General features: G+C 38.3%; 1 protein-coding gene across 5 annotated transcripts in view; it reads left to right on the top strand.

Moving 5' to 3' along the window:
* Window positions 1-19819, top strand: part of ABCB11 (ATP binding cassette subfamily B member 11) — an 87812-nt gene extending 67993 nt beyond the window's left edge. For all 5 annotated transcript variants that reach the window (XR_011528393.1, XM_070580074.1, XM_008544340.2 and 2 more), the window contains 7 exons: window positions 4225-4428; window positions 5835-6076; window positions 8432-8588; window positions 10019-10216; window positions 13716-13922; window positions 15876-16022; window positions 17078-19819. Coding sequence is in view for 4 of the 5 variants with exons in the window: in XM_070580074.1 (XP_070436175.1) it covers window positions 4225-4428; window positions 5835-6076; window positions 8432-8588; window positions 10019-10216; window positions 13716-13922; window positions 15876-16022; window positions 17078-17278 (1356 nt within the window). In the remaining variant the exon portion in view is untranslated. The remainder of the gene's footprint in view (window positions 1-4224; window positions 4429-5834; window positions 6077-8431; window positions 8589-10018; window positions 10217-13715; window positions 13923-15875; window positions 16023-17077) is intronic.
* Window positions 19820-24690: the final 4871 nt, after the last annotated feature.

Below are 24690 nucleotides of genomic sequence, written 5' to 3'. Positions count from 1 at the left end.
AATCTTTCTCTTTTTTATATGTGGGATGCCTCCATAGCATGTCTTGATGAGCAGTGTGTAGGTCTGTGACCAAGATCCAAATCTGTGAACTCTGGGCCGCCCAAGTGGAGTGTGTGAACTTAACCACTATGCCACCAGGCCAACCCCTCTCTGCCTATTTTTTAATAGGATTGTTTAATTTTTGATATTGAGTTGTATGAGTTCTTTATATATTTTGGATATAATCCCTGATTGGATGTATCATTTGCAAATATCTTTATATATTTTGGATATAATCCCTGATTGGATGTATTGTTTGCAAATATCTTCTTCCATTCAGTAGGTAGCCTTTTCACTTGTTGATGGTTTCCTTCACTGTGCAAAGCTTTTCAGTTTGATGTCGTCCCATTTGTTTTTTTTGCTTTATTTGCGCTTGCCTGAGAAGACAGATCCCAAAAAATTTTTCTAAGACCAGTGTCAAAGAGTTTACTGCCTATATTTTATTCTAGGAGTTTTATGGTTTCTAGTCTTACATTTAAGTCGTTAATCCATTTTGAGTTTATTTTTGCATATGGTGTAAGAAATGTATCAATTTCACTTTCATTGTCTGAATATTCCAGTGTCCAGTTCACCTAACTCTTGAACTTAGGTTAAACAAATAAGCCATAATCTTATTTCTTCTATTTTTTCATCCTTCAGTCTGCAACGGGGTTTTTCAGGTTCTTCACTAGAACCAGAATTTGGAGAGTAGCATCTAATCATCTTACAAAAATTTTACTAACCCTTTAAAAAACAAAAGTTTCTAAGAGGTTTTCTAATATTTTTGTTGTAGTTGCTGTTTAAGTGAGGTAGCTAATGCAGGTCAAATTTATCTTAAGATTGGTATAAGGTAGAAATTTGGCTTTTTTTTCCCTCAAGCGGGATAGACAACATTCCAAAAGGATTTAATACAGGTTCCATTTTCCACTGATGTGAAATCCTACTGCCTGTAGTGAATATCAACTTCCAATGTACACTTAGAACTATTTGGGGGTTCTCTATTCTCTTTCATTGATCAAGTTCATTTATTCTATGTCAGAATCTTACAGTTTTAATTACTGTGGCTTTATGATAAGCTTTTATTATCCGGTAAGGCAGATTCCTCTCACAATAACTTTCCCCTTCAAACTTTTCCCCTTCTTTTATCTATTCCTGGACATTAATTATTCTAAATGTACTTAAAAATAATCTTCGCTTCTTCAAAAATTTCATTTTGATGCTGATTAAACACACCCATGGATTGCTCTTGTGGGGATATTAAAAGTTTCTGAGAGAGACATACAAACAGGACTCTTTGGTTTTTAGCAAGATTTACAGTTTTATTAATATATCCCTCTATCTTGTTCATTTTTTCTTATGGGTTTTTTTTTTTTTGCTATTTTGAATGGGATATTTTGCTCAATTCTATTTTTCTTGTAGGTTGAGACTAAAGCTATTAGTTTTTGCATATTTATCTTATAGCTGTCCACTTTTTTCAAATTCTCTTATTAGAATTTTTTTAAAAATTTACATAGTCTGGTTCTTTTATATGCAAAAATTATGTGCAAAGATAATTTTATCTCTTCCTTTCTTATTCAATATTTATACCAATTATTTTATTTGCTTGTTTATTTCATTGCTAGAACTTACAAACACTTTTGAGTAGAGCAGTAATTGTAGGAATAGAGGAGATTCTCTTAAGCAAGACAGAAAACCATAAAGCAGACTTGTCAGAACATAAAAATGTAAAACTTTTGTATAGACAAATGATAAACTAAGAAAACATTTGTAACAAGAATTAATATACTTAATAACTCTAATATGTGTAGTGCTCCTGAAATTGATAAGAGAACAGAAATTAACTAATAAAAATGGTTTTAAGTTATCAATCAAATAAAATGTAAAAGAAAACAAAATAATGATATCCCAAAGAATAACTGCACAGCTGTTTTTCAAATACTGCCTGACATTCAAGAAATGCCTGACAGTCCTTGCCAACCAGAAATTCTTTAAAGAAAAAATTGTGGTAAAACAAAATTTACTGTTTCAGCCATTTTTAAGTGTATAATTCTGTCATTAAGTACTTTCACATTGTTAGGCAACCATTACCACTATCCATATCCAGAACTTTTCCATCATCCCAAATAGACACTCTGTACCCATTAAACAGTAACTTCCTATTGCTCCCTTTCCCCAGCCCCTCATAACTACCATTCTACTCTGTCTCCATGGATTTGACTATTCCAGGAACCTCATATAAGCAGAATTATACAATGTTTGTCCCTTTGTGTCTGGCCTGTTTCACTTAGCTTAATGTTTACAGAGTTCATCCATGGTTATAGAATGTGTCAGAATTTCACTTCCTTTTTAAGGCTGAATGATATACCATTGTGTGTACAGACCACATTTTGTTTATCCATTCTGCTGTAGATGGGCACTTGGGTTGCTTCCACCTTTTGGTTATTGTGGATAATGCTGCTATGAACATGGGCGTACAAGTAAATTCTTAATTTAGCTTTTTACTCCTGTCCTCAAGGGGGTTAGTACCAACACATGGGAATTCTTTGGACCACAGGGTTCCTGTTCCATTTGAGTCTTCAATACAGTGTGAAACTGCAGATTCTTCTTGAACAGCACTGCCTTGGCACTGGTGATTACCTAACACCTTACCTTTGGTTGTTTTATCTTCTTTGTCTTAAACAACGTTAAAGTCTCTACAATTTTGACAAGTAGCCCTCTAGTTGTAACCATCGAAGTGTTTTCTACTCACAAGGCATCAACCTTTGGTCACATCTGCATAGCTGCAACTGAAATGAAGACTTGGAATCATCGAATATTTTTGATTAGTATAGATAATAATTACCACAGTGGTCTGATATCCACCTACATTGGGACTGAATCCATTTTGTCCATCTATGTTGACTAAACAGTTGTGTATTAAGTCAGCATGTAACTTTGTACCAGTGAGTAGGCTAAGTTCAACGAGAAGCAATGTAGTGTCTCATAACAGTCTTGTATGAATTTCAAAACTCTAACTATAGAGCAAGCATAAATCTTCACTGAATAATCAGAAATATTACCATAAGCCCAATGCCTGGGCATTTTCAAGCAAGCCAAGTGCATAGGTACCTGACACATGGGCAGCCCATGCTTAGGGCTGAATTAATCTCAGACTGACTTCTCTAGCTCTGACACTCATGAAATGAGATTAGTCACTAGATGAGCTCCCAAGAAGCTGTGAATAAAACGGACTTTCATTAATCCAGCCTTCAAATGCATTATAGGAGTTCATTATTTAAAAGAACCTACCTTTTTAGGAGCCGGGCCTGTGGCCTAGTGGTTAAGTTCAGCATGCTCTGTTTCGGCAGCCTGGGTTTGGTTCCCAGGTGCGGAGCTACATCACTCACTGGCAGCCATGCTTTGGTCGTGACCCACATACAAAATAGAGGAAGATTGGCACAGATGTTAGCTCTGGGTGAATCTTCCTTAGCAAAATAAATAAATAAATAAATGAAATTTTAAAAAATAGAAAAAGAACCTACCTCTTTAAACATAGAACTACCATATGACCCAGTAATTCCATTCCTAGGTATATACCCAAAAGAATTGAAAGCAGGAACACAAACAGATATTTGTATACCAGTGTTCATAACAGCATTATTCATTATGGCCAAAAGGTGAAAACGACCCAAGTGTTCATCAACAGATGAGTGAATAAAAGCCACATGTGGTATGTACATACAATGGAATATTATTTAACTTTAAAAGGAATGAAATTCTGAAACGTGCTAAAACATGGATGGACCTTGAAAACTTTATGCTCAGTAAAATAAGCTAGACACAGAAGGATATCGTATGATTCCACTTATATAAGGTACCTAGAATAAGCAAATTTTCATAGAGATAGAAAGTAGAATATAGGTTACCAGGGGCTGGGGAGAGGATGAAGGGGGGTTATTATTTAATGGGTACAAGAGTTTTGGTTGGGGACAATGAAAAAGTTTTGGGTATAGGTGGTGGTGATCGTTACACAACACTGTGAATGTATTTAATGCTACTGAATTGTACACTTATGAATGGCTACAATGATATACATTATGTTCTATATATTTTATCACAATAATTTTTAAAAATCTACCTTTTTGGTATAAAATAGCCTTTTCACATAACAGTACTTGGTAAAAGAGACTGTGTGTCTGAGATTGGCTCATTGCTTTTGCTTTGCAGGCTGCCGGCTCACAAATTGGGATGATGGTCAATTCCTTCACTAACATCACTGTGGCCATGATCATTGCTTTCTCCTTTAGCTGGAAGCTAAGCCTGGTCATAGTGTGCTTTTTCCCTTTCTTGGCTTTATCGGGAGCTGTACAGACCAGAATGTTGACAGGATTTGCCTCTCAAGACAAGCAGGCTCTGGAGATGGCGGGACAGGTAATCTTAGACCCAATTTTCAGACTATTATGGTTGAGTGGCTGTCAGACAAACTGTTAAGAATGAGTAGTACAAACAGACTTAAGGAAGCTGTTAGCCTACAAACATCCATGATTAGCGACCTCCCACCAGCCCGTTTCATATGTGCCTCCACCCAAAGGCTGTGACAATAAAGCTATAAGGCTATGAGTTTGAGTAGCTGTGGACAGCTAGTGGAGAAAATACAGAGAGTGATGTGTTCAATTTCTACTCAAATAGTTATTTTTTCCATATCCCAATTTGGTGTCTTTTCATTTGCAAGAGTGGATAGTTCAGTTTTCTGTCTATTTGGCATTTTCAGCTTAATGATTTCCCCAGGTCATATTGGCCACACAGAAAGAAACCATCACCTTTGTAATGACATACACTTTTAATCTTCACACTTTAGTATCTGCTAGACTTGTGGCAAATATCTTTCCTAAATAGAATCATGAAGGACAGTTTAGGTTTCAAATACACTTAGGTTTTAGATTCCAAATGCACTTTTAAAAGTATGTTCTACTTACTATCTAGTTACCAGGGATAAACGAGGGGATGGTGGCACAGACATTTATTAGGTATAAGAAACCATGCACACACATGTATGTACACCTTCACTCTTTTAACAAATTTACTATAATCTAAGTTTTGTCTCCTTTAAGAGAGGGAATGTGAACACTGCCAAAGTAGGCAGAAGCCAAAAGGATTTCATATGCCAATGGTAGGAAGTAGCCCACCTTTGTGCTTTTATTAGGATAGGATCCTAATTGAGAAACAGCAATTATTTACCCTAGAGTGTGCATTGAAACAAATACACAAATTCATAGTATAGACTAAAAGATAAACCTTATACTTAATTTTAATTTATCTCATATAATATTTGTCAGATTAATTTTTTAAGAAAATAGAATCTATTTTATTAATTTATTAATTTATTAATTTTAATTTTTGTTTTTATAGCAGTAACATTGGATTATAACATTATATAACTTTCAGGTGTACATCATATAATATTTTAAATTTATATTATTAAATATCTTTTGTCTCAGAAGATATCTAAAGAAACTATTTTAGATATTCCAAATGAATTCAGAAAGAAGCTAAAAAGCTTTTAAGGACAACCACATGTACCTTGTTCTCCCTTCTCTCTTCTACAACAAGTGGAGGCAACAAAGCCATGTTAGTATTAAGTAGAACTTGAGTTTAACTGACTCATAGTGCAGTTGGGTTGATCACCAGCAACTTCGTTGTGTTCCCAGATGATGCCTGCTTCTCTGATTTGCACCACATTCTGCCATTTGCTCCAGATCTAATCATTTAACAGCTGACATGTCACAAAAGTAGTCATTTCTGCTTTTTTCGACCTAAGATTCTTTTTCATTCTCCAGATTACGAGTGAAGCCCTCAGTAATATCCGCACTGTTGCTGGAATTGGAAAGGAGAGGCAGTTTATTGGAGCCTTTGAGACTGAGCTGGAGAAGCCATTCAAGACAGCTATTCGAAAAGCGAATATTTATGGATTCTGCTTTGGTTTTTCCCAATGCATAGTGTTTGTTGCGAATTCTGCTTCCTACAGATATGGAGGCTACTTAATTCTCAATGAGGGTCTCCATTTCAGCTATGTGTTCAGGTGAGGTCTGTCCAGCCAAGATCATAAAAGATCAACACTCTAGGGAGAAATAGCCTGGTTCTATCAGTTAGCTTTTGCTGCTTAACAAACCATACCACACTTGGTGTCTTAAACAGCTGGGATTTATTATCTCTGAAGAGTCTGTGAGTTGTCAGCATAGTTCTTCTGGACTGGGCCAACTCAGGCAGGCTTCTGAGGGGCTTCTGTCCCCATGTGGCTTCTCCAGCTCACCTGAACTTGTTTTCTTCACATTATGTCCTCAGAGTTCCAAATGTAACAGAGAGCAAGCCCCATGTGCAAGCACTTTTCAAGTCTCTGCATGCATCACATTTTCTAATATCTCTTTGGCCAAAGAAAGTCATACTACCAAGCCCAGATTTAAAGAATAGAGAAATGGAATCCACCTTTTGATGAAAGCATCTGATGTGCATTTCTCCTTTACTCTCACACGGCTATCACACAACACTTCTGACACCTGATGGATCTCCTACAAGTCAACTTAATTTTGACACCATCTACCTGGAGATAGCATCAGATCCTACAGATTGAGGGCCCAGTCCTACAAGACTCCCCACCCTACCCAGTTCAGACCCCTCAGACACCCTATTCTTCCCTGGAGGTGGGGGTGGGACTGAAAGTTCCACCCCTCTAATCATATGGCTGCTTCCCCTGGCAACAGGCTCCCATCCTTAGGTTGCCTACCCTCTTTCCAAAGGTCACTTCATTAACATAAAAGAAGACACCTTGCTCATTCTCCAAATTTATGAAATTCCTAAGGTTTAGGAGCTCCGTGCTAGGAATGGGTACTGAAGACCAAATATATGTTTCTTATTATAAATCTCAATATCACAGAGAAGTAAAAAAGTGATATTGCAAAGGGGTGTGTACAGAGTAATAGGATTAATTAACCATTTTGACAATCTACCTTACTGGTTAAATGCTGAAAAAAATCTAGAAGCCTTGAATGAGATGGTTCATAGAACTATCTTATTTGAATTATACTTCTTGCAAAGAGGGCATGTTTCCAGCTGACTTCTCCTAGGTAGAGACAGCAAAGGCCACTACAGGGGAATTATGTTCCTTTCTTATAGCTGGAGGCTGTTCTTCTAATAAAATTAGCTTTGAGCTCCAGAGGTGAGAGAAGTAGGGTGTCAGGGTGCCAAAGGACTGGGTGCACATGTATATGGGTGTGGTGTGGTGGAGTGGGGATGGTGGAGGGGTGAGGAGGAGATGGTCTGAGAAAGCTTTGGAGGGCATTAGGAAAAGTGGTCCCAACAGAAATCTATTCTTTTGGGTTCATTCTCAAGCCATGAATTCTGTCTTCTTACTTTCCATCTTTCTTCTAAAAAGATGAAGACATTTTTTCTCCTGCCCCACTACACCCACCCCAACTTAGGAAAGTCTTTTTTCTAAAGTTTTGCATATTTAGAGCCACAAACCCAAATCAGAAATCACAAACTGTTTACTTGTTTCGGTTATGAAACATTTTTGAAGAATTATTTGCCAACGTGTGAAGATTGGGAGACTACGGAAAACTCCCAATTTCTGCTTCTCTCTAAAAACTGAAATATCACTTTCTACCATTTCCCATTTCATTCCAGATGTTTTTCATCGCTTTAAGCTTTGTTCTGGGCTTCTGGAGATGTTTGGGTTTGCAAGTCTGGCCTAAAACAACTCCTGCTTATGAACTGAGCAGTAAAACAGACAGAGACACTGCCCCCACCACCACCGAGTGAGGTCCTATGCGCACGCAGTGCAGGTGGAGACCTTTGGAGGATGCCCTTCACATCATATTCTATACAGCAACAGAACTCTCTCTCATCATGTTTATCATTCATTTATGCATTCACTCATTTGCTCATTAATTATGCACATGTTGAATATAGTTAGAGGCTAGGACAAGTAGAAGGATACAGGCAATTACTGAAGCATGAATGATATGCATGTTTGGTACAGAGTTGATATTTCTATCACCAATCATTATCTTTTATACACTTATCATAGATTCAAAGAATGTTAGCATTGTAAAAAATCACCCTAATTTAATCATCTTTTAAGCCCCCTCCTTTTTTTTTCCCAAGAAGTCTTTTTTTCTCAAACAAATTAAAAAAAGAGGCTATTGTAGTTGAAGCAGGGTTTGGACATCTGAGCCCCTCTTATTCAATCCTCCCCTCACCCTTTGTTCATAGAACTTTTGAAAACTGCTCATCTCTCCAACCCAGCACTCCCAGACAAGTTTAAGGTGACCTGCTCAAGGCTGCTCAGAACCAGGGCTAGAGCTCCAAACTCCTGCCTCTTAGCCCATCACATAACCACACCCCGCCCCTCTCCACCTGGGTGTCTGTCCCTTTGCAGGGTGATCTCTTCAGTTGTGTTGAGCGCAACAGCTCTTGGAAGAGCCTCTTCTTACACCCCAAGTTATGCCAAAGCTAAAGTATCAGCTGCACGTTTTTTTAAACTGCTGGACCGACAACCGCCAATCAATGTATACAGCAATGCCGGTGAAAAATGGGTAAGTACTGAGGTCGGGGTAGGAGGACAGTGAGGGAGAGTTGCACTGTGTGTGTGTGTGTGTGTGTGTGTGCGTGTGTGCGTGTGCAGAGCAGCCACTGGGGCTGGTCACATAATACCACTTAGCTTCTAAATTCCTACAGTATATAGGTTCATTCGTACACACTCAGAATGGACAGGCAGTAGATTGATAAAGGAATGAAGTAAATTAGCTTTAAAAATTATTCATAAAGCTGGCATTTGAATAAGGCAACGATATCCAGTGAATGCTAAATTCCGTGTAATATAAAACACACTTGGGGGCCAGCCTGGTGGCGCAGAGGTTAAGTGTACACGTTCCAGTTCGGAGGCCCGGGGTTCTCAGGTTCGGATCCCAGGTGCGGACATGGCACCGCTTGGCACACCATGCTGTGGTAGGCGTCCCACATATAAAGTAGAGGAAGATGGACATGGATGTTAGCTCAGGGCCAGTCTTCCTCAGCGAAAAGAGGAGGATTGGCAGCAGTTAGCTCAGTGTCAATCTTCCTCAAAAAACAAACAAACAAAAAAACACACTTGGTTCCAGAATGTATGAAGCTAGACATCTTTTGAGACCTACCAACCACCATGTTTTCTGCTGATGTTCTCGTATGGACTGTAGAAAAACCAGTTCTTCCTGCCCAATAATATTGGTTTAATCCATGATTATCTGTGTTCAAGTTTGAGCTCATATGGACTCCCAGAAAATTAATTTGATCTCAACAAAATATCTTTTCTTCTAAGTGATAGTCCCCACACATGTTTTTTAATCTTTCCTGCCTAGTTTTTAATATCCCAGTGTGTCCGAGAGAGCCAAACAAACCTAAACCCTAGCAAAGCTAAATTCAATTCACAAATCTTTTTAAATTGGTCAAATGACCTGTTTCTCCTTCAGCTCAATAAAAGGAAAGTCTCTGTGTGGTCTATTGAATGTCTATCTATTTCTGGAATTCATGATTCCAGGAGTACAACTGAAGGGATTCACCTTTGCAATACGGGACTCAAGAAACTTTCTAAGTCATTCCAAGTGTAACGCTATCATTTCAAATCTTCGGGGGAGCAGAGCTGTAGGTGTCTGAACAGCTACTTGCTTCTGTGATGCAATCATATCTTCTAGCTAGTTTCTTCCATTCAGAATGTCAACAAATGGAAGACAAGGAAATCCCCTTAGGTTAAAATAGGAATTAGAGATCAAATATCTTTAATTTCATTGCTCAAGCCTCCCTCTATTCCACACCTGCCAGAATAGGCAATAGAATACCATTCCATTAAATCGCCGTCTTTATACTTTGCACTTTGGAGGCATGGTGTTGAGAGTATCTTAAGCAGGGATTTAAAACTCAGATTTAGGTGCAATTTCAGTATTCTAGATTCTAGTAGGGTCATATGTAATTCCAATCTTCCCATCCACAGGACAACTTCCAGGGGCAGATTGACTTTGTTGACTGTAAATTTACATATCCTTCTCGACCTGATGTGCAAGTTCTGAATGGTCTCTCAGTCTCGGTTAGTCCAGGGCAAACACTGGCATTTGTTGGAAGCAGTGGATGTGGCAAAAGCACCAGTATTCAACTGTTGGAACGTTTCTATGATCCTGACAGAGGGAAGGTGGTAAGAATGCAAATACTTTTGAGAGTTTTGCTTTCTGCAGAGTATCTCCAACCCCTAAAAGTGGTCTTCAAGATTGTGCCTTGCCGGACTCATTCTAAAGTGCTTGCCATGGATATTTTCCAGTTTCAGTCATTTGCTAGTTGACCTGATTCTACCTCACAATTTCTAACATATTCTTCCCAGTTCCAGATGGCTTGCTGACCAGTTAGGCAAAGAAAACTGGGCACACTGCAAAGCTGGGAGATGTGTATTTAACAGAAGCATTCACTTGCCCGTAAATGGAGCAGAAAGTGCAGACTAATCAGGAAACTAATGACTGGGAACGGAAAAAGTGGGGGTGATAAGGAACACAATGATAAACGAGCAAGAAAGAGGCTTTTGTAGGAAAAATCTGAGACAATCCTGATTCAAGAAGCTTAAATGTAAATAATATAAGGAACTCAAATCGGTAGTCATGTGCCATAAAACTTGGCAAAGATATTTGAAAAATTGGTAGATTGCTTCATTGCTTATTTCTACAGCATTTCTTTCTCTTCTTTTCTCTTGTCTTTTCTTTCTTTCCAAATAATATATGCAGAGGAGTGCAGAATAAAATAAGAAAGATTTGTAATAAAAAGCAACACCTATTGTACCATTTCCACCCCCCCCCATTTTTCTGCTCAAAGGAGACTATTTTTAACCTCTTGATGTTTTTAGATCTCCCAGTGATTATCTCAGTGTCTCTGAATAATATGTGTATACTGCTCTTTCACAATTTAACAAATTTATACTCTCTGTTGACTTATTCTCGAGATGGAAATTTAGCTGACCCTCATCTCTCCTATCCTTTTACCTGCCTCCTCCCACTATAGATATATCACTTTTTACATTTCCTCTAGTTGTAAATTTAACTAACACACTTCTGTTTCTCTTCTAACACCTATAAATAACATCTCTTGAATTCTCACTTTTTAAGATGAGAATATTAGCAATTCTACCTTTATTTTCACCTCTTCCTCTCTCCTTTTACCTCTCAAATCCTAATAACTGCACTTTTATATTGTCAAGAATACAAAATGCTTACATTCTGTTTATAACATTTACTGTCTTTCATGCTTTCACTGTAGGCTGATTCTAAAAGTTGAAAATCAGTTAACAACTTTTATTATGATTACGTAAATATTGTTCATCCCATAGTCAAGTAGTGAAGTATATTAGCATTACATTTTCTTTCTTGTTTTTCTAAAAGACTTTCTTTTTTCTTGCATTCTCTGTTTTTATAAAATCTTTATGTTCTTCCATTGTCTCTATCTTGCTACCTATTCTGAGAGACCTGCTTCTTTCCCTTATTTCTGCCACTGCCTGGACTAATTACAACCTGCACCTGCTGAACAATTGTCACCCTGTGAGTTTCCTGCCATGTTTTCTTGGATTAGATCCATTATTTCCTAGTTCCCATATCTTTCTCTTTCTTGGCTTTCACTCGCATTTTGTTGGAGTGCATCCACAAGTAGTTTTCTAAGAAATGATTCAGAGGCATGGGTCTGAAAATGTTTTATTCTGCTCTATACTTGATGATTGTTTAATCCTAATATTTTGAAAAAGACCTTTCTGAATAGTATAATCTTCACTGCAATGGGGATGGATAACCCTATGAAGAGAAAAGCTGAGAGAAACTTGAAAGAGACAAGCAAAGATTCCCTTCTATAAAGCAAAGCAAGGAAACGAGCAAACAGTTATTGGTAGAATCCAGGAAATTATGAAAATAAGGAGTAAAAGTTGATGATCTGTAATTTATGATCACTTCTATTATTAATTTTAGGTCTAAAGATTTTAATTTGTTTGAAAGTATTTGGTGATTAATGAACCTAGAAAGCACATGGGGGTCTGATCCCTGCAAAGGAGAGGGTCCAGTTTCCCAAAATGTCAGATCTGTCATGTCTATCACCTGGGTAGACTGTGAAACACGTGACACACAGGGACCTGAATCCTTCATGTTTCACGTCTCCAACAATAACATATGTATTAAGTACACTTTTCTCAATGTGCTCAGTGAATGTTCTAGTCATAGGTAGGAAGCAATGCCCATGAAGAAATCATGGTGATTCTTTGCATTTCATAGATACAATATATTTTGTTATAGCATTGTAAAACATTTCTACAAATATTTTTAAGTAGGAAAATACCACCTTTTATGCAATTTTTAAAAATCCTCTTTCCTCTTAAGGAAGCTACCAAATGCAGGCATTCAACGTTTTTGACATTTGATTGGAACCTGTGATGTGCAGTACTGCATTAGGCCCTGTGGGAGATTCTAAGGAGCATGAAACATGTCTTCTGTCTTCAGGAGCTTAAAATACTAGCACATGTGCAACAATTAGCAAACTGCTCCAGTACATCGTGTGTCACTTAACAACAGGGACAGGTTCTGAGAAATGTGTTGTTAGGTGATTTCATCATTGTGTGAACATCACAGAGTGTACTTACACAAACCTAGATGGTATAGCCTATTGTACACCTAGGCTATATGGTACCGATCTTATGGGATCACTGTCATATATGTGGTCCATCAATGACCGAAACATGATTTGGCACATGACTGTATTCAATTAAGTATTAAATTTTGCTTCGCATCGTCTATAAGTACTATGAAAAATGAGTAGAGGAAGATGAGCAAGGGCTAATCGTTACTGAGGAACGCCTTACGTTTTTTCTAATAGTGTTTGCTTTTTCCATTGCTGAGAAATTATCTAAAACATAATATGTTGACATCATTGAACATAATCTTTTTCTGAAATCATAGGGCCGATACTTTACAGTAGTATCTTAGACATGCTGCACCTTTACTATTCTAGGGTTTTTAAGTTAAGCAGCTCAAATGGTAGATATTTGAATTCCTGTACTTAACTGCCTAACTAGACCATGAGTCCCTAGAAAACAGAGATTATTTTTTCTTCATATGGTAGACAAGAGACTGCCTAGCATGGTGTCTTTGTGGAAGGTAATTCAATATATATTTGTTGATTGACTAAGTGAATAAATGTACTGCTGTCTTACTTGGGTCTATTATGTCAATTATTGAGAGGTTAGTATCAGTAAAATCAAGGAAACAGGTTTGACTCTTATATTGTCCCATAGCTTTATACAGAAAAACCTGTTTCATAACCCGTGGAGTCTCGGAATTGAGCAGTTCTACATTACTTTACAGGATGCGCTGCAACGAAGTAGAAGGGGAAGTTTTTTTAACTAAATACTGTCCCAAGTGACTTTGTCCTTTGTACCACCTGTAGAGCTAGAGTTTGTGAAACAAACACATCCATAATCTGATCATAACTTCGACACCGCTCCCAAGAGACACCACCTTCAGGGGTCAAAGGCAACATCATTTATTTCCAGAAGCTCTGGGATTGTTGTCTCTTAAGCAAAGCAAATGTCCTGCAGAGCACTAACTCTAGAATATAAAGTTTCCTGGTTGCTGGAATCTAAAACTAAATGCCCTGGTTGTCACCTCTATTGGCAGATGATAGATGGGCATGACAGCAAAAAAGTGAATGTCCAGTTTCTCCGCTCGAACATTGGAATTGTTTCCCAGGAACCGGTGTTGTTTGCCTGTAGCATAATGGACAATATCAAGTATGGGGACAACACCAAAGATATTCCCATGGAAAAAGTCATAGAAGCTGCAAAGCAGGCTCAGCTGCATGACTTTGTCATGTCACTCCCAGAGGTGAGTACCAAGTCAGAGTTGTTCTCTATGAGGGGTGGGGAGGGAGAGAGTAGAATGACCAAAAGGTCTTATGATTGTGGCTCAAGGACATAGTCAAAGGCCACACAATTTATTTCCTAGTGCCTGAGATTGTCTCAGTCTTTAAGCAAAATAAAAGTCCTTCATCAACATACTCTTTAGTTTTGGAAAATATTGTATTACCTGACACAAAAGACGCATAGAACTTGCACGTAAAGCAGTACTACATTGAGCATCAGCCTAGCATAGTGGAAAAGAATCCTGGGATTTGGAGCAAACTTCGGTTTGAATCCAAGATCTGCCACTTACTACCTGCTAACCTACCTACTAACTTTGGGACAATTACTTATCTTTTCTGAGACTCAATTATCTGCAAAATGTAAAAAATAACATTCAAATGAAAGAATATACATAATAGCCACAGGAAGAAAGCTGCGGCTGTTCTTATTGTCGTCATCGTTATTTCATTCCTTGGCAGCCTAGACCGTGCGTGTGGGGGAGGCTGCGTCTGCCTTGGTGCATCTCACTTTTCCAGAGCCAAGTCTGAACCAAGCACAATGTTGACTCTGCATTTTTGTCATCCACCAAGGGTGTCTCTTGGTGCTTGATCACAAGGAAAATTAAGACATGGAAACTGAATTTTAGGAGCCAAATATTACCTTTCACCTCTTCCACTTCTTTCTTTTAAATAACACTGGAAAATTGCTTTTTTTTTTTTTGTAAGTGATCATGTTTATAGATTTTGTGGTGTTTGTGGTGGGCTTTTTTCTTTGTTCTTTTCAAAAAGGCTCCTTAGTCTTGGGCTCTTAGCCCAGTTCTCATCTGGTTAGCCTAACCCACAAGCATGTGGAAATTCCTGTTTGCTGTATCCTGAGTGAAAAGCAAAGCTGTGTGTTCCCTGGAAAACTGATTTCTTCCAAAAATCTTTGTGGAGCACCTACTCATTTTTCTGGAAGACACTGGCTTAGAGTTGGTTTATTGCTTTTTTTCTCATACGGACTTACCCATAATAGCCTTCACTGAGCACTTTTTCTCCACAAGGATGAAGTAGGATGTCATGAGTCTCACCTGCCTTGGTTGAGCGTTCGTCAGGAGCCAAGGGAGGTAGGGGCAGGGAACAGACATTGTTGTGGAGGCAGGTAGAGGAGTGGTCAAGGGCAAGGGCTCAGAAGCTAGACACACCTGGATTTACATTTCACCTTTGCTGACATTCGTTTGTCTTCGCACAATTTTCTTACCTGTCTGTGCCAAAGTTTTGTAATCTAGAAAATAGGGAGAAAATGATTTCTGGGAATATTCCATGGTAATCTGGCTAGAATAGTTAGCACAATACCTAAGGCATAGTAAATACTCCCTGAATGTTAACTATTACTTATGTAGCCATGCAAGGCATCTAGCTAGGGATTTTCCCTCATAATTCCATCTAAAACAACAAATATGTGAACTAGTTATTAATATCTGCAGTTTTCTGATGAGTTTACAGCTCAAATAAATTTTAATTTATTAAAATAATAAAATAATAATTTATTCATGATCACAGAGCTAGTGAGCAGCAGAGTAGAGATTCGAACCTAGGCTTGTGTTCCAGAATGATGTCTTGGAAAGATCTTCCACATAGGAATTTGGAAATCAGGGAATCTCGAATCAGGGAGGATCTCATAGTCAGGGAGAAAGAGATTAAAAATATAAACCTAAAAGAAACGCAGAGAGGGGCTATAATGTCCCCTCGTTTCCAAACATGAAAGGTCACAAACTCCATATTTTTCTTGTATTCCTAAATGGATTTGACATCCTTTATAGATGGACTCATTCACTACTTCCAATTTCGAAAACAACAAATTGTTTAAATTCACAGAGAGGTCATTCATGTGGGCTGCGTATGGCATAGGAGCATGGTTGTTTCTGGTTCTCAAACTTAACCATACTTTTTTCCAGAAATATGAAACTAATGTTGGGTCCCAGGGGTCTCAGCTCTCTCGAGGGGAGAAACAACGCATTGCTATTGCTCGGGCCATTGTACGAGATCCTAAAATCTTGCTGCTGGATGAAGCTACGTCTGCCTTAGACACGGAAAGTGAAAAGGTACGTATTGACTTTCTAAAGTCTTAGATATTATAAATGACTCTTTTGCTGTAAGATTTATCCTTATAAAATGGCACTATTTTCAATTTTCCAATTCATTAATAGTAGGAATTGCCAATACTTTGTGGAACCAAAAGACAGCAATCTGGAGAAAGTGATTTAAAATAGGATTGTTTCAAATTTAAAAAATATGAACTTTAAAATAAGAATTGGTTTTTTTTTCTTTTCCTTTTTCTCCCCAAAGCCCCCTGGTACATAGTTGTATATTCTTCGTTGCGGGTCCTTCTAGTTGTGGCATATGGGATGCTGCCTCAGCGTGGTTTGATGAGCAGTGCCACGTCCGCGCCCAGGATTCAAACCAACGAAACACTGGGCCGCCTACAGCGGAGCGCACGAACTTAACCACTCGGCCATGGGGCCAGACCCAAGAACTGTTTTTAAGATTCTCTAGGCTAGGTGACATTTTTTTCAAGAGCAAATAATTAGCTTTCTTAAGTAAAGTAAAATAGTCCAGGTCATCTGTTAGGCATTTTGTATCTTATAGTTCTAAAGCTACATGGCAGAGCAGACAGCGTGCAATGGAAAGAAAGAGGCAGTATCTGATATGCAGTTTGCATGAAAGGAAATGCATTTGAGCATTATGAAATTTACCACTTATAATTAACTCCTTAAAAATCAGGATTCCATTTTGGAGGGAGCTAAATGTCCTCAATGAAGAACAGTATCAGGAATGACCACTTAATTGCTAACCTACATTGTTTCCTTGCTTTCATTTTAGCAAACCGGACGGTCAAGTATTGTAAAATTACGTAGTGACCTCATGGTTTGGTTCATTCTTGCTTCACTGAAATTTCTCAGCCTGTGGACTGCAATTTAGATCATTAATGCATTGCATTCAGCAAATACTTATTTAGTCCTCTCTCTCATGTCAAGCCTTTGAGTTTGATGCCTGAGTATAGCATTATTATTCAGGTGGTATTAAATTGAATTCTTGCAACGGTGGACCTGGGAACAATCATGTGCCTTTTCATCAACTTTCTGTCTTCTCTTCACAGACAGTGCAGATTGCCCTGGACAAAGCCAGAGAAGGTCGGACCTGCATTGTCATTGCCCATCGCTTGTCCACCATCCAGAACTCGGATATCATTGCTGTCATGTCACAGGGGATAGTGATTGAAAAGGGGACCCATGAGGAACTGATGGCCCAAAAAGAAGCCTACTACAAACTTGTCACCACAGGAGCCCCCATCAGTTGACCTGACTCAAGAACTTCACGCACAGAATATGCGCCAATGACAGGGGTGCTATGGATTATTTTGTTGCTGTTGTTAAGGAGAAATGTGGATATTTTACTTTTACTTTTACTTTACATTGTTGTACACTAGGATCTAAGCTAATTTCTGGTGCGCTTCAATTCTAGTGACCTTCAATAATAATTTAGTTTCAGTGTCTATATATAGAAAATGAAAGAAACTAGGATCAGCATGAGTAAAAATCTAGTGTCAAGCAGCTGCTCAGCCATCACCCAGTACTTTCTCCATGCAGGAGCCAGTCCCAATTACTACATGGGAATTAGCAAGAAGTCTTGGGGTAAATGAGACTTTGAACTCCTCAAGGGCAAAGGACTGCCCTTTGTATTTTTGAACCCTCAATGTACACAGAACTTGGTCCATAATGGGTACTCAGCAGGTGTTTGTTGAGTTAGACCAAGGTCATATGTGAAAACTGAAGAACAACTGTATTTCTTGAAAAGTGTTCTTGCCTGTGAAAGCAGATTCATTCATCACTAAGATGAGGATGGGGAAAGGAGGTCTTTGACACACTGGATGCTCTCAGGCTGAGGGAGGCAGAAAGGAGCAAGTATTAGCAGGGGCTTACGAGTTAGAGGTGTTGATTTATAGGTTCAGGCTGTGGGGTGTGGGTGGTGAAGTCACCATTTACTAGACGAGAATCTGCAGGTGTGGCTGGAGCAGGGGACTCTATCCCAGGCCTTGTGCTCCTCATCGACCCTTCCACATTGGGTGCTGTTCTTTGTTCCTACAAAATCCTATCTATGAAATAAAACACAGTGCATTTTACCTAGTGTAGCTTCATATAGTGTTATACAAAAAAGCCAGTTAAACATGGCAGAAGAAGGTTTGTCCTTGTTCCCTTAGGACACCACTAAATGACGTTAAAAGAATTCCAGAAGGCATAAAACTCACAAGAATGAAGAAAACAAAGTGATGATAGCAACATATTTTGGGAGCCAGAAAGCAAATGGACAACTGATAATGGATTTAAAAGAGGAGAGAAAACAAAGATGTAATATGTTAGTGGGGGAAGCCTAGGAAGAACTCATTTTGTACCACAGATCCCAAGAAAGGCTCAGAATGGAAAGACAATGGATCTTTCTGGTAAGGGTGAGGGGAGGTCAGATGGGACTGAAGACAGAAGAATGGGCTGAAAGCCCACATAGAAACAGAAGTGTGGAGCCCTCTTCTGCAGCCGATGGCTACCCTCCGCCAATCCCAGCAGAAGACTGGATATTCCCTCTCTGAAGAAGCTCACAGAAATGCTCATGCTTAGGGACACAAGTCGCAGTTGAAGGGGCAGCTAACATACAGGAGACGGGATTGAATGTAAAGCTATATGTGAACAGAAAAAATCTCCAGCTCCCCGCCCACTCTTCTCACAAGAGATTGAAGTGTTATTCTCTGGGAAACTGGCTATTCCAAGGAAAGAGACCAACTAGCCCATGCTAAGGATCCTCCAAAGAAACTCCCCAGTCAGATTACCCTACTGTGAAGCCCACCTGCCAACAACATGCACCCACTCACTCAGAGCTGCCATTGGCTTTTCAGAGCCTCACTCTTGTATGGGAGCAGACTGCCAACGATGACCAGACAACAAGGAAATATTTTAACATAAAAAGCAAAAATGACAACAGAACACCTTGGAAAAAGGATATTAGAGGTAACAGAGACAATGCAAGATTAGGAAAACATTCAAATAGTGCTGATAAATTTACTCCATGAGATAAGAGAAGATATTCCCATCTATTTAAATAAAAACAAGAGTTCGTAAAAATGAACGTACAAAAAAGAGCTCTTGATAGCAGAAATGAAAAATTCAATAGGAGGATTGACAGTTCCCAAGAAGTGGTCCCGCCATCAAGATGTTTTCTCCTTATGTCATCTCCTTCCCAAGCCCACTCAAAGTATACATTTTTTCTTCTCATGACCAGCAAATGAAATTCTCCCTACAAATTAAGCCTGAGCTGTTGTATATCGAGGTGTATTATTGATGTCTCTGGTCCAGTGTTTCCTGGTAAATAGACATAAAGATGGCATAGCAGGTTAACCAGTTAGATCAGAAGAGTAGCTGGTTGCCATGTCTGGGAGGGAGAGGTTGGAGGAATGCATTCTGGTTAAGTAATGGAAAATGGCAGTGACAAGTAAGTTGTAGAATAAAGATGCAGCTAGAAGGAATTAAGTTTTGCAGTAAGTACATGCTCATCCTATAATACTGAAGAAAAAAGACGAAAATCCATTTGTTTAAGTTTGCATTATAAAGAGAAATAACATAAGCTCTGTGCTGAGTTGCTCCAGTTTCCTGGAATGAAATGTGTGGGGTGTGAAAAAGGAATGAATAAGAACTATTTTTCACATCAGTTACTTGGAAGTTATTGATGAGAGGGAAAATGTCGACTGGAGAGGGCTTGAAATGATTTGGGCAAATGATTGCTTTTTGAGGCTCAGGGACAAGAGGGAGAATTACAACTTCAAAAATATGAGAATAAAGTTGCAAGTTTGTTTTACAACACCAAGGAGTGCCAATGTCTCCATTTTTATCTTGCATCTTTCATTCCTGACACAGATTTGATATCTTTGATTTCATATTGCTAATGTTTCTCAGATGACCCAGGGACTTGCTTAATCTTTCTGTCTGACACTTATCTCAAGTCTTTCTGTAATTTCTAATGTTTTCAGCGTGTGTTTGTGCTGTGATCAAACTCTTCTGATAACCCCAGGTAATGAAAGTTCGCAAAGGGAAAAAAAACAGAAAGATTAGAAGATAAAGTTAGGGAAATTTTCCTGCAGATAGGATAAAAAGATAGAGATGAAAAGTAGAAAAAAAGAAAAAATGTAGACCAAATCAGGAGGTGCAATGATCATCTAAGAGCAGTTCTAGAAAGAAAGCGTAGAGAAAACTGAGGGGAAGAGATTATTAAACAGTCCGAGAATATTTCATATAATTGGACATCCATGAATTTCCAACCTGAAAGAGTTCACCACGTGTCAAATATAGTAAATAAACAAAGATCCTACCTGGGCACACTATTATGCAATTTTAGATAACTGGGGGAAAAGGGGAAGATACTACAATTTTCCAGGAGAGGGGGAGACAGTTACATATAATAAAGAATCATAATGACATAGGACCTAGTGAAAATGACACTAAAAGTCAGAAGAGACAAAGATTTGCCTTCAAAATTCTGAGGGGAAAAGATATCCCTCTTGGAATTCTATATTCAGCAAATTAGTCTTAAGAATGAGAGAAGTCTAAACAAATTTTCAGTTTTGGAAAGTCTCAAAACTTTTCCTCTCCATGCAGCTTTTCCCAGGAAGCCACAGAAAGAGAGTTTCCCCAAAACAAGTAAACAAAGAAACAGGATAATATGGACCTCATTCTAACTCAAGGATGAAGGGATAGGCTAATCATCAGGGAAATGCAAATCAAAACTTCAATGAGATATCACCTAACACCTGTCAGAATGGCTATAATTACCAAGACAAAAGCAACTAATTTTGGAGACGATGTGGAGAATAGGAAACAGTAGACACTGAAACTAGATTTGAAAGATGTATCAGTGGAAGAGAAGAGTATCCAGAAATAGATTCACCAGGAATCCCATTTCTCATAGTTTATTCTAAATTTCTAATCACAAAAGTGAGCATGGTTGTCTCTTCCAGCATTGTTCACAATAACTTGGAAATAATCTAAAAGTCCATGAATAAAAGGATGGGGAAAAGGTAAAATTAGTTTGGCACATATATACAATGATGTTTATCATGAAGCCAATAAAATGATGATATTGACCCATGTTTTCTGTTTTTGTGGGACAATGTCCATGATAAGTTGTGTAGAAAAAGCAAGTTTTAGATTATCGTGGAGTATGATGCCATCTATCCCTCTCTCTCTCTCTTTCTCTCTCTATCCATACACAAACACATACACACATCTCACACATCTGTTATGTGTATATGTGTGTGTGTGTGCTTGTACATACCTGTAGGCTTAAATGTCTGGAAAGATTTCTACCAAAATTTTGGTAGCTTTTATTTCTAGCCATTCATCCACTCTGTGACCAGAGCGCCCTGCACATACTAAATGCCTGTGGTCCTCGAGGGCAAGGACTGTATCTAGTTCATGTTAATATCCCTAGTGCCTTATTAAGTACTTGGCACACAGGGGTAGCTCAACATCTTGGTTGAATAATCATTTTAAATTCATGCAAGTAGTCTGTAATTTGCCAGCCTCAAGATAACTAACCCATTAGGTTAGAGCAGGGCCTTCTAATTGAAATATGGGTCACTAATGTGAGCCACATATGTAATTTCAAATTTTCTGGTCACATTAGACAAAGGAAATCAATGTTAATATATTTCAGTTAACCCAATATATTCAAAATATTGTCATCACAACTTGTAATCAATATAAAAATTATTGAGATATTTTACGTTACTTTATCATATTAAATATTCAAAATCTGATGTGTATTTATATTTACAGCACAGCTCAGTTCAGACTAGCCACATGTCAAGTTCTCAGTAGCTACAAGTGACTAGAGGCTGTATGTCAGACAGATAAGGTTAAAGCAGCCAGGTTCATGGATTTCCTGGTCTGAGTCTCAGTTGTCCCTCCACGATTTGAGCCTTAATAGAAACATGAGTCTGGCTTCTCCTTAGAATATGCTCTTATACTGTACTTGGAAACTTTGCAAAATTTTTTTAGGCTAAAGGTCATGATACCATTTGGACTAAGGAGAGAACTTGGTAGAATCAAACATTATGATATCAGAAGTTACAAAGAGAATCATGTTTGCCTTATAAGAGTGGTTAAAACTCTTTACATCATTCATTCTACTTGATTCACCTGTTTGAGTTGACAGTCAGAAAGAACTATGATAGTTTAGTATAAGACAATATAACTTTAAAAACTTCCCTTTTATCTAATCCCCCTGAGGTCCTCTTCCCAAAACAAGTTTTGTTCCAATTAACTTACAAGAATTATTTATGATTTTTTTTTAAAGATGGGCACCTGAGCTAACAACTATTGCTGATCTTCTTTTTTTTCTTCTTCCTCTTCTCCCCAAAGCCCCCCAGTACATAGTTGTATATTCTAGCTGTAGGTCCCTCTGGTTGCGCTATGTCGGGATGCTGCCTCAGCATGGTCTGATGAGCGGTGCCATGTCCGTGCCCAGGATTCGAACCAGTGAAACCCTGGGCCACCGAAGCGGAGTGCTTACACCTAACCACTCAGCCACAGGGCCGGCCCCTGTGATTTTTTTCTGTGAACAATTCATATGGGTAATTGGAGCAGCACATTTTTCCAACTTATTTTGAGAAGAGACCCTCAGTCATTTGGTGCATCTCAAAACTGCAGGAGAGCAGATGCCCACAAACCAGAAATCCTATTTGAGAAAAAAGTAGAAGAGTTGGCCTCTAGATTCTTTTGTCTAGAAACTGTTTTTCATATAATTACTCTAGGTCTACTCTACATGTGCTTTTAGGAAATTATTTCAATGAAAAGACACTTTGAATTTAATGGTGCACTCATGCATGCAATTTTTGGCAATTATACACTCATTTGAAAATGTAGATCCTGGAATATTTTGATATCATGTCCTGAAAGAGGAAAACACAGAGGATCCTAATTAGGTATAGTTTGCCACATATTTATTCATGAATTAAATGTAAGTTTCCTATCCTAAGAAAATATCAGAACATTCTCATCAGGTTGGTTTAGGATCGCACCTCACATTTCCAACTAAGGGCTGGATTTATTCATATCTCTTATGCATGCAGAATGTCTCTGTAATCAGGTCACATAAGGATGTTAGTGGAAATTTAAAAAATTGCAAATTTGGTTGCTATTTCCACACATATTTTGAGATACATTTATATGTGCGTGTATACCATTATAAAATAAGCATTATGTCCATTTTTATTTGCTGTGAATTTCCACATCAAGTGAATAATCTCACCTGCCTGTAAGAGATGGTAGGCAAAAGTAACTTTAATGAACTTTGAAATCCAATTCCAATTTATTTCACACTGTGTTCAATTAAATACCCAATTAATTTAAATGGGTAGAGTGTAAATAAAGCGGTGCACATGATTATCATCTAATTAGCACTGGCCAGCATTATAATGTGCTCATTAGTGAGCTGTATGGTATCCTAGGGCTCATAATGAGTAATCAGGGTACACGTGATTGGCATGTAGCTGTCTGGATGCAACTACTCAACCCAATAAATAGCACTGGGACAAAATGTGCAGTAGAAAAAGGAAGAAGCATACACAGCCAGATGGTGAATTGGCAATTTCCTCCTTTCAATAATTCAGGTACAGCTCCTACTCTCAGATACAAAGAGATAAATTCAAGAACAACAGAATAGCTGGAGATAGATAGAAAGGGAAATGTTCACCCAAGGCAACCCAGAACAAGAGCCTACAATTATTATGAATGACTACAGGAAAGAAAAGAGATTCTCAACTTGTTGGTTGAGAGTATCTATTTCTAATATATCAAGTATGGAATCAAAGTAAGAGATGAGCAATATTTTAATAAAATTTCTTGGAAGTTGAAAATTCAATCATTTAAATATACTTTGTGGTAACACTCACAAAGCATTTTATAATTTAGAAAGCATTTTGCCCTCATAATTGTTGTATGGTTGTGAAACCATTTAGAAGCTGCAGGGGAGGAACGCAGCTGTGAGTTGCATTCATTGTTATGTCCGTGAGAAGTCATGATGGCAGGCGTCATAGGTTGGCTCACTTGACACTCAATCCTACACCCTTATCCCTTGCTTGCCTCTGTTACAGAGATTGGAAAGTATAGTCTTTATCTTCCCAGATTCCCTTGCAGCTAGGGGAGGCCATGTGACTCTGTTCTGCTCAATGAAATACAGGCACAAATCTCTATGGAGGCTCTCCCTTCTGGGATAAAGCCTGGGTCAGAGAAAGTCTGTTTTCCTTGCCTCTTTCTTCTTTCCTGGATGCACAGCAGCCATGCTGTGGTCATTTGGACAGACCCACACCTTAAACAGGAGAGCAGGAAGACAGATTGAGCCTGATTTCTGGATATCTTTGAGTCGCTCCTCCAGCCTGGGCTGCCTTCCTCCAGCCATACTGTTACGTGAGAAAAAGACACCTCTCACCTGTTTAAGCCACGGAGGTAGTTTTTTGCAGTTGTAGTTTTTGTTGCTAATTATGGATTAACACAAAAGATACAGTTAGATTTTTATTAATAAAAATACTGAAACAGGAGTATAAAAAAAATAATGCAGTATTAAAGTATTGATGTGTGCTTAACTGACCTTAAAATATGACCTTTATATCTAGAGACATTCCAAAAATATTGAGTGAAAGAAGGAATTAATCATAGCCTTTTTCCAAAT

The sequence above is a fragment of the Equus przewalskii genome, chromosome 17 (genome assembly GCF_037783145.1).
Source record: "Equus przewalskii isolate Varuska chromosome 17, EquPr2, whole genome shotgun sequence".
Classification (NCBI taxonomy): domain Eukaryota; kingdom Metazoa; phylum Chordata; class Mammalia; order Perissodactyla; family Equidae; genus Equus; species Equus przewalskii.
The sequence above is the reverse complement of the archived record's forward strand: the minus strand, read 5'-3'. Positions and strand labels throughout refer to the sequence as shown.